This window comes from Medicago truncatula, chromosome 8 (assembly GCF_003473485.1).
Source record: "Medicago truncatula cultivar Jemalong A17 chromosome 8, MtrunA17r5.0-ANR, whole genome shotgun sequence".
Taxonomy (NCBI): Eukaryota; Viridiplantae; Streptophyta; class Magnoliopsida; order Fabales; family Fabaceae; genus Medicago; species Medicago truncatula.
The window spans coordinates 44100381-44111049 of NC_053049.1; the positions used below are offsets into that span (position 1 = coordinate 44100381).

General features: G+C 30.1%; 1 protein-coding gene across 1 annotated transcript; it reads right to left on the reverse strand.

Annotated features, from left to right (window-relative positions):
* Positions 1 to 1477: 1477 nt before the first annotated feature.
* On the reverse strand, positions 1478 to 4658 carry LOC11441034 (chloroplastic group IIB intron splicing facilitator CRS2-B, chloroplastic). Its single transcript, XM_003630387.4, has 9 exons — positions 4501 to 4658; positions 4170 to 4378; positions 3825 to 3909; positions 3656 to 3723; positions 3429 to 3479; positions 3262 to 3335; positions 2567 to 2625; positions 2404 to 2480; positions 1478 to 1794 (listed from the first exon to the last, which is right to left on the reverse strand). The coding sequence occupies exons 2-9, from the start codon at positions 4368 to 4370 to the stop codon at positions 1678 to 1680; spliced, it is 732 nt and encodes a 243-aa protein (XP_003630435.1). The 5' UTR covers positions 4371 to 4378; positions 4501 to 4658; the 3' UTR covers positions 1478 to 1677.
* Positions 4659 to 10669: the final 6011 nt, after the last annotated feature.

Below are 10669 nucleotides of genomic sequence, written 5' to 3' on the forward strand. Positions count from 1 at the left end.
CTTTACCAACACACCCTTATTTATTTTATATCTTTTTCTTCAATCAGCAGTAAATATTATATTGAAAACATACACTAACCCTCTCTTTTAAAGGATACAATTGTAAAAACAATGACAATTACAAACAAATTTATTACTCATTTCAATTTTCTTAATTCTCCTTATTTTTTCAAAAGGGTCTTATAGTTAGAGAAAGATGTAGTAAGTAATTACTATTCCCTCCGTTTCATAATAAATGTCACTTTAGCAAAAAAAAAAAATTGTTTCAAAATGAATGTTACTTTACATTTCCAATACAACATTAGTTTTTTCTCCCAACTTTACCCTCACTAATTTACTCAAACTTTTCTCTCGCACAATTTTCAATGCAACTTTAAGTTTGTCTTTTTCTTGGGCAGTTTAGTAAAAGTGGTATGTCTAATGATTATTTCATTTCATTCTTTAATTTATGTGCAATTGGCTAAAACGACACTCATTTTAAAATAGAGGGATTATTGTTTTTACAATTTAATACTTAAAAGAGAGAGAGTTTGTTTATGTTTTCAACATAGTATTTATTGTTGATGGAAGAAAAATATGTAAAATAAATAAGGGCATGTTGGTAAAGAAATAATTAATGTAATTGAAAATACCAAAAAGATCTTGAGACAATTTTTTTTCTTTTCAAAAAGTTTTATAATTAGAGATAGAGATAGTATTATTTATATATGGTTACATAAAAAAGATTATATAACAAAGTTAAGAGTATTTAAAGAAAATGGATCAACAAACTTTTCAAGCCAGGCATCTCAATCTTCAGCAGATTAGATGGTGTGCATAAAATCTAACAAGGCTTCAACATATTTGCCGAAGTTAATATCATAGTAGAGTACACTTCTACTTCACACCACAATTATATGCTCTTAGAGACTTAGACCAAGCACCGTACCAAACCAATGGCAACTAATCAACATCAGAGACACCAAATGCTATGCTATAAATAAATAATTTCAAATTACACAATCAAACTCGTTTAACATTGCACTGTGAAGCTCACGTTGTAAAATGTAAAATTGCAAGTTTTGATTTAGACAACAAATGTGATTCGGGCAATTCCAGAACAATAAGGATATATTACAATTCATATGGAGTTTTAGTTTGCCTGGTATCCCAAATATTTTCAGTAACCAAATTGACAGTTAGTGTAAACTGTCCTCATTGTCAATTGTTTCACTAACACCACACACAATGCTGTAACCAACAAGCATCAAAGTTGTTGAGCTCTTTACTGTTCTGTTTTGTTCAGGCCTCCCTTCTTGTTTTACTCTGCATCCTCTGTATTTATACATTTAGTTACAACACTTCTACATTGCCGGTCTTTCTTTTAAGCAAGGATGTGGTGATTTTGCAGAATGCAAGTCAAGGAAATTAAAAAAAGTGTACAAAAGTGGTGTTGGAGTAGAATTTCTCATAGAGAAGAAGGGTTGTGAGATGAAAAAGAGAAAAAGTTGCCTTCCAGCATATGGTACTAATTTCGTAGATTAGTCCTAACTCCTAACTGCTTAATTTCCTTATCATGAAGCAATTATCTGCTAGAGCCATGTGAGGGAGAGTGAACATTGCACGAATTAACATATTAGTCCAGGTAACCATGGATTTCATCAATTAACCAAAAACTAGTGGTACATTTGAGAAACATTAAACTCTATTGTACTTGTATTTTTGCCCTAAATTGAATCTATTGACATGATGGTTAAACCCATTGAGCACTAAGGTCCTAACAGCTTGAACTCCCTGCTCCAATGACTCATCAACCTGCCATAAAAGAGGCAACAGAAAAATTAAGTGTTGCCATCAAATTTCAAATACAAAAAAAGATACACAATATGTAAAATTCTATCATTTTAGTGCCATAGGTTTTCAGGTTTATTAATCCTCCAATTGCTTTTGAGGTCACACCAACTGTCTAAATATTTGCATTGTCTAACTTCTCATTTTCTTTGCTATATTGCCCAATTATGAATTTTAGTAAAACAAAAAAATCTGATCCATCTATTAAGTGCAATTAAGTTCCACAATTAAAATAAGGAAAATGCTAAAGAGTGCCCTTAGGGCATTGGTTAAGAAGACAAATTTAGAAATGTTGTATTGGGAAATGGTGAAAAGTGATGAATTTGACTTTTTAAAAGTTAAAAAATTGTTCAATTCAATGCAAACATACTATTTTTGGTTTCCTTAACTAGTGCCCTTGTTAGCAAGACCCTTAAAATAAACCTAAATTTCTCTTATCAATGGATAATCATCACAAATGTAGACCGCGACTATGAAACATTTCACAACTAGCATAAGCTGAAAAGTTATATTCTATGTAATGACAGAAGAACTTAATCCATTTACGCATGGTAAAAGACTAGAAGGTGTTACCTGCTTTCTTTCCACCGAACTGAATTTTTGTAGAAGAAATGCTCTTAAATCCATAGTTCCAGGAGGATTTCCAATTCCTACAAACACAGTTTTGAAGCATACTCTGCTTAACAACTGAAGATTACATATAAACTTACGAAGTGACAGTAGACAAAGAACTAACCGATTGCAAGTCGAGGAAAATCACGGGAACCATCCAAATGGCCAATCACATTTTTCAATCTGTAACAACAGCAACACCAGTTATAGACTTCATAATTTTCCAGCAGAAGAGTACATATATAGAGAAATGTAATGCCAGCTCCTAAATAGGTCAAGGAAACAAGGTTTGCAATATTGGGATGGAAGTATTTGTATAAGAGTACTCTTTGTATAATTGTCCATAACATCATACAAATTATGACATAATTCAGATACAAATCTTTATCACTACAAAGAATTAAAAAAAAAAAAAGTAATAAAAAAATTGAGAGCTAGGATTCTACTACATGTTACCCGTGACAACATTCAAATAATTATCCTGGTTTAAAGATGATGGAGTCATGTTTAGTACACAATAAGAGTCCATCAAATAAAAATTCAGAGAAGAGAAAAAGGAGTTCAAATGGGATTTGCATCAAATGTATATGATACCTTTAATGCATCTAATTCCTAAAATCCCAACCTTATCTATGCATGTCATAATTCATTTCTTTCTTGCGTCGATAAGTTTATAGAGATTTTATTACTGCCTCACTATTCATAAAGTAAAAAAATTGAATTTGCCAGACTACCAATCCATACTTTGAAATCATACTTAGTTAAGATATACATAAAAAATCCTAATGACCATTTTATGAGAAATACAACAAGCATTACCCGTTGTGATGCCCATGTCCACCTTTAGGTTGAAGCTTTAAAACACCGCTTGGAAGGCTAGTTTCATCATAAACCTACATAAAAATTTCCACAAACTTAAAGCGAAGGAAAAACATGAACAAATTTCTAAACTGTATCTAAACAGAATCAAGATATTAAATACTTACCACTAGAATATGGCGCAAGGGCACTCGATAATATGCAGCAAGTGGCCCAACCTTTGACAATATTAAAAATGAGACAATTCAATAACAGAAAGTTAAACATTCAAATTGACGAATCACAATAAGCATAAATAACTATAAGCACCGAATCAGATAGTTCATCCATGACCAGTTTCAGTGTGTGTGTTAATCATGAAAAATCTAGCTATTATATATGACGGAAAACTAACCGATTCCCCGCTAAAATTCATGTATGTTTGAGGTTTCGCCAACAAAACTGGTACTTCTCCTATAGAACCTGTGCATATCAAATAATTAAATATAAATCAATGTTGCAATTAACCATTGGAAGGTTGGATAGCAAATAAAATTAAAAATCAATGGTAGGAGATGATGCACCTATTCCAATCAAGGCCTTTGACTGTATTGTATTCATCAGAATACCTTGTGATTGAGAAAGACTATCAATTATTTCAAATCCAACCTAACACATACAAAACCATAAGATTAGAATAACGACAAATAGAAAAACATTGATTCAAACACTTTGGGTGCACGTTTGAAATAGTCAAAATTGATTATAGAGTTGTAGAATTGATTTTAAAATGTTCAGTTGCTCTCGAGCAAAATTGGTCTTACCTCCAGAGTCAATTCTAACTTGAAGCTAAAAATGGAAGCTTTTGATTTTAAAATTGATTATAACACTAAAAAAAAAAAAGTAAATGAAAATAAGAATTACATTACATTGTGTCTAGTGGCATGGTATTTATTTCCAGGGTTACCCAAGCCAACAACAAGCCAAGGAGTATATTCCAGTTTATTATCTCCATTTGGAAGTGAACAACGAACAGAAAATTTTGTTGAGTAACAACGAGGAGTATGATGTAGGTTGTTGTTGGGGTAAGTTAAAGATGATAAGGTTGGAGAAGATGAAAGATGCAACATTTATTTATCTGTTGAAAAATAGAAAAAAAACATATAGAAATGATTAAGAAACATAAAACTTCATCATTCATAATTAAGCCAATTTCAATATTTCATGAAAGGAAGTAAAAGAAATTAAGGTAAAATTTACCTAATAGTGAAAAGTAAACGAATGATTTCTGCAAAAGAGGAGATGATTGTTTTGATTCTATTCTGTGAGAGATGGAGCCGGAGGGAACGTCGCAAAGGAACAAGGAAAGGGAAAGTGCGTTTTCTGGACAGTAGTTTGCAAATTCATTTTTTACGGTGCCGTTTCAATAAAATAAAATAAAATTTTATTGTTGATTAAAATATTCAAATAAAATTCCAATATAATAAAATTCTAAAAAAATATATGAAAAAGTTCATAGAAAGAACATGAAAGATGTCCCGTGAGCTTAGCTCAGTTGGTAGGAATATTGCATAATTTATACAGGGACCGAGGTTCGAACGGACACCCCACTTTTCCACAATTAATTGGATGAGCTCTATCCATCAGGCTACTAGACAAAAAATTATAAAAAAAAAATAAAAAAAAAAACATGAAAGATTGAGTTCAATCATGGAGACATCCTTTATTTCAATTTTTTTTTTTTTTTTGTGGAGAATGAGAAGTGGACATTTATTATTAGTATATTTTTAATTTTTAAAAATATTATAATAAGACGAATAAGAATTGAAAATTTTATTCAAGTCCTCAAAAGTCACCTCTAAAGTGATTATTTAAGTTCTCCATATTAGACAGCCATTTTATTATAAAGACGAATAAACTTTTCTATTTAAAGTGACAATCTTTCATCTATCTTTTCTATTTTCTTTTTTTTCAAAAGCTTCCTCTCTAAAATCCTAAATATACCCTAACGTTTATCTTGCATCAAATTGATTCAAGATACAACATCTGGAATAAATAAACGGCGGGAGTATTAAGTTATCCCGAGCTGTTTTCATCCATCAATTTTTATTGTTATTTTTACTTTCATTTGCATTTTAATTTATGCGTTACTTCTCATTAATTAAATTAGCGATATTAAATCCTCGTAAGCTTAGCTCAATTGGTAAGAACAATACATAATATATGTAAGGTCGGATTCAAACCCACCACCATCAAATAAAAATAAAAAGATTTGCCGCATTAAAAAAATTATGATTAACAATCGATCGTCATGAGAACGATCTCTATTTTCTCACTTTATTACTTCTCGGATTGTGTAATTAAAACTTGCACATTGCATGATTTATTTTACCTACATAAAATGGTCACTTTGTGATTTTGTAAGAAAAATCTACTTAGTTAATCAAACATTAATCATAGAAGATGTGATGTATATATACACGCACGAAATCCAATTGCAACCTCCCGTGTATCAATTACTCCATGCTCATGCATGCAAAAGAGGGTGACAAAAATAAAGAAAGAAAAAGGAAAACACAATATGTGTGGATCCCAAAGTTTTCGTTTCGTACTTTATTTCACTTGCTTTATTTTCCACTGTTTCTTACCAAATAAAGCATTATTGTTTGTTGACCAAAAAATAAAACTATTGTTTGATCTGTTCTATACTAGATACCTCCACTTTCCTCACTTTTTAAAAAAAAAAATATATATTTTCTCACTTTCTTACTTGAATGACTAATATGATACACTAAAATAATTTAAATAATTTTCGTAAACATAACTCAATTAATAAATATATTATATTATGCATGTATAAATTGAAGTTTGAACTTTGAATTCTCTACTTATTTTTTTTTAAAATGAAATTAACCTAATGGCTACTTAACCAAAAAGAAAAAAAATTAAAGGAGCTATAATTCTGAGATAGTTATAAACATTCATCCGAGATAGAAAAAGTTGGAAAATAATATCTCAAACTTTAAATTGAATTATTGAGATTTCAATTCATATATGTTTTATCCACAACTTTTGATGACATTTCCTTGATTGATTAATCAAAAGAAAATCAATTTTCGTTGAAAGAGCAATTTAGAAAGCTGTAATTGAAAATGACTAATAGAAACTTAATAAATAATTAAAGGTACTAGTACTAACTTATACGACTGCATGTGGCTTACTTTATTTTAATCTTGGATTTGAATTAATCGTCGTGATGGTGGCGTCAGTCCAAAGGCTGCTTCAGTGTATGTAATGCATTGGTTAGAATCAACGTGGTGAAATCACATGATATATGCCTTACACTACGGTGTTTTCCCTTATTTTAAAGGTTTGGTACAATCTGGTGGACTCTCACCAGCAGGTCAAATGGATTTAAATCGTTCGATAAAAGTTTTTTTTTTTTAAATAACATGTTACATATAATAACGATCATTTCACGTATATTAAAGAATACAAATGAAGTCGTATAATAATAAAATGATGCATTCAATAAAAAAAAAAATATATCAATATATTTGATATATCACGACACAAATTTAAATGTCATTTTCAAAGTTTTAAACACTTGATATACATGTTAGTTATGTGACTAGACTTTTTAGAACATATCAAATACAATTAAAAATAATAATATTATTATTATAAAATATTATTATTAAGTAGTGTTCTTTTAAAGGTTGGATAACTCAAATGATTTAAATAAAGAGTAAAAAAAAGTTGCAAATTCTGAGTTCAAACTTGACAGAGAGAAAAAAAATCTAACAACAAATTACTAAGATTTACCATTAAAAAAGTAGTATTGTTTTATTTACTATCATCATAAACTAAAAAGGAAATATAATGACTTATGTTTTTTTTTTTTTAGGGATAATGACTTATGTTATGAGTGATACTTGTAAGGTTAAAATGCATTTTTTACCCTCTATGTTTGGCTCTGTAGCAATTTTGTCTCCCTATTAAAAAAAAACCACTTTTCAGCGCCCCAACTTTACCCCTTTTGCAACTCAGTAGCCCCCTTCTATTTTGATCCGAACAAAGGCTATTATTGAATTAAATTTAAATGAAAAAGAATGATAGGAATAATTAATAGCCTTAGGATTAAATCAGCGGTCAAGATTAAAAGATTCAATACAAGTGTTATTGTGTTCCTTCGGTCTAATAAACCCCATTTCTTCTTCTCTTCTCTTCACCCCCACAAAACAATTGCAGATTTCCAGTTTCTAAATCCACCACCACCATTGGCTGCAATTTTTCTGAAAGCATGATGACAACCACAACCATCATACGATTTGGAACTTTTATCCAATTCTCTGTTTCCAGTTTCTAACAACATTTATCACAGAGTATATCTCCGGCGTGGCTGTTTTCCAGAACTTCGGCGCGGTGGTTGTCGACAAAATTGCTCCGATTGTGAAGTTGCAAAATCTGCATCTAAACAGATTCTTTGGAATAGAAATGATGCTGCCGGAAGAAGAAACAACGCCGGTGCTGGTGTCGGTGTCTGTGCCAGAGACTCTTGGTTTGAAGATCTAGAGCTTCTTCGTATACCTCTATTTAATACGATTGATTCTTGCGATGAAAGATGCAGAACTGAATCCTGAAATCATTGAAACTTGCGTAATGTATTACGCTAAAATCATTGAAGCCTGAAATCATTGAAGCTATTTGGGAGAGATAACCGTCAATGAGTTTTCCAGCGAGCATCATCGCCGGAGATCTCGATTCGGCTGCTTCTCCTTCTTCGATTACTTCTGCAACTGTCACTACACCGGCAATGGAGTTTCTTGCTTCGAATCTATTCAGAAAGAGAGATAAAATAAAATTCTCTCTACACAATCAACATCGTAAAGCGTTTCGTTCATATATGAATAACCCAATTTTCTTCTCCACAACGTTTCAGAAATTGCTGGTGTTGTTCTTCTTTTGGAAATGAAGTAGTAATGAATGGAGGAGGGGAAATTAGCTAAGAGAGGGAGCATGTGAGGACTTTTAATCTTGACCATTAATTTTTAATCATAAGGTTAATAATTATTTTAATTTGTTTTTTTTGTTTTTTATTTTATTTTAAATTACACAGTGGAAATTGATTTTTTTAATAGGGGACTAAAATTGCTATAGAGGTGGAGGCTAAAAGTGCATTTAAGCTTGCTTGTAATAGTAATAAGTTTTATAATTGAAAAATATTAATTAATACTCCCTCTTTGATCATATATAAGCAAAAAAATCAATCATATTTGATTCAAACATGAACTAAATACATTTGATTTTTTGGGTTATAATAAGATCTGAAGGGATATTACGTTAAAAAATAGAAATAACATTCATTTTGGTATGTATTTTACAAATGTGCACACTAAAATGTTTAAAGTAATTAATAACCTTTCAACTTTTTTTTTTAGGAAAGTTTTCAACTTACAACCGTAAAAAGAAAAGTATATCGAACGTCAAAAAATGACAAGAGTGTTAAAAAAAGAAGCAATCATTTATGTTTGGGTGGCTTTGGAGATAAAGAGAATAAAGGAAAACACATACAAAACTAGGCAAAGCAAACAACGCTGTCTTTTTTCTTTTTGGGTAAAAAACAACGGTGTCTTTTTCATTGTTGTAAGCTACGTCAAAATATTACAGGCTACTTAAATGGATAATTGTTAGTAGGACAATTGTTAGTAGATTCAATTAGCTAGCTTTGATAATTAATGGTTCAAAAGGATGATTTCTATAACATCGTTATTTTATAGATTTTTTTTTTAAATGTCTTTTTATAATTATTTTAATAGTTCAATACATGTCTCAAGACTCAAAAAAACTCTTACAACAATATCTACAAATCACTCATCAAATATGCCATTATATCGATAATCAAAGTTGAACCCATAATCTTACATGTGAGTTGACTTCTTATTAATCGAATTAACTTTCGTTAATGTCTTTTTTATCTTTTTACAAAATGAAACAAAATTTACATTAGTTAAGAAAGTTAAATGAATGAAATCATAATTTTTGTTCTTTATTTGAAAGAGAAACTTCATGACTGAAAAAAAAAACAGTGAAAACTTAATTTAAGTCTTATACTTTTTCTCCTATCTTTCATGATTTGGTCGCACCTCTCACTTTCAAGTTGCTAATTTTGTGTCATTTCTCCAACTACCGCACAATGATCCATGTGACCCCCCTTTTTTAAAACTTAAATAAATTATTATTGTGTTAAATTCTTTATTATATATTTCTATTTTAGAGAAAATTATATATTTGTATATTGTTAATGAAAAATTGGTTACTAGAGCAATAATGCAATATTACCTATTTAGAAAAGAGTTTAATGGCAATACACTTTTAATCTAAATCGACGTCCAATAAAAACTTACCATATTGCCACATAACTTCATTTTGTACCCTCATTTTAAAACTAATCACCACTCACTTGATTTCTATTAGATCCAAGTGTAAAACTTGTTTGCAAGGAAAATGCATGCCTCTTTTCTCTTGAAAAATCCTAACTTCAAGTATTTTTTAAACTTATTTAAAAGTGAAATAAAGTATCGTGACATGTGTATTTAGGGAAAACTTACTTTGAAATGCTAATCCCTTTCGGAATAGAAATACCAAAGTACTGTCTATTAATACACTACAATGTTGTATGCACATTTTGCGACTCAATTAATACACTAAATCCAACTTACAAAATTGACTCATACTTCAATAGTGTTCAAACTTTATCTTTAATATTAAATCCAATACATAATTTATAATGTCTGTTTCAATTTCTTGTTTATCTATATTTGATTTGTGCATAGGGGAAGAAAGCAGAAGAATATTGATCCATAACATAAAGGTGAAAGTAATTTTTTTTGTAAACCAACAATATTTTGGGTGAAATAGTTCTTACAATGCAACAATAACCGTGAAGCGACATATATGCGGTTAATGTGTCACCTCATGTACACTGACGACACTTCATACACTTTCATGTTTCAAAAATGTTTTTACTTATTTAGATGCTAAGATTACGGATCTTTACAATTTCAATGATCAATTCAGTGATTTTTTTTTCCTTTGGAAAAAGTTGTACAAAAGATTGATTGACCGGTTGTATGCAAGTGAAAAAAGACCAACTATAGATCACCTTTATAAATGGTGTCGTTGTAACTTAAACTATAACACTTAATTTTGTACACCTTCAATTTTCTTACAATCATTCAGCATCTCATTTTATTTCTATCTGTCTTTTACTCATTAAATATATTTTTCTGACAATTAAGTATCTAAACAGTAAAGATGCATTCATTCTTCCGGTTTTTAATATTTTAATACTAAAATGCAACATACGTATATATGTATAATGTATGCATATGGGGGGAGCCAGTAAAAAAGAATGTATATATATAGG

Excerpts from the sequence above, each read along its gene's own strand:
- LOC11441034 (XM_003630387.4), bottom strand. The coding sequence starts at position 4,370 with ATGTTGCATCTTTCATCTTCTCCAACCTTATCATCTTTAACTTACCCC. Across the intron at positions 3,480-3,655 it reads TGAATTTTAGCGGGGAATCG|GTTGGGCCACTTGCTGCATA; the intron begins GTTAGTTTTCCG and ends ATATTGTCAAAG. Across the intron at positions 1,795-2,403 it reads GTTCGGTGGAAAGAAAGCAG|GTTGATGAGTCATTGGAGCA; the intron begins GTAACACCTTCT and ends CTTTTATGGCAG.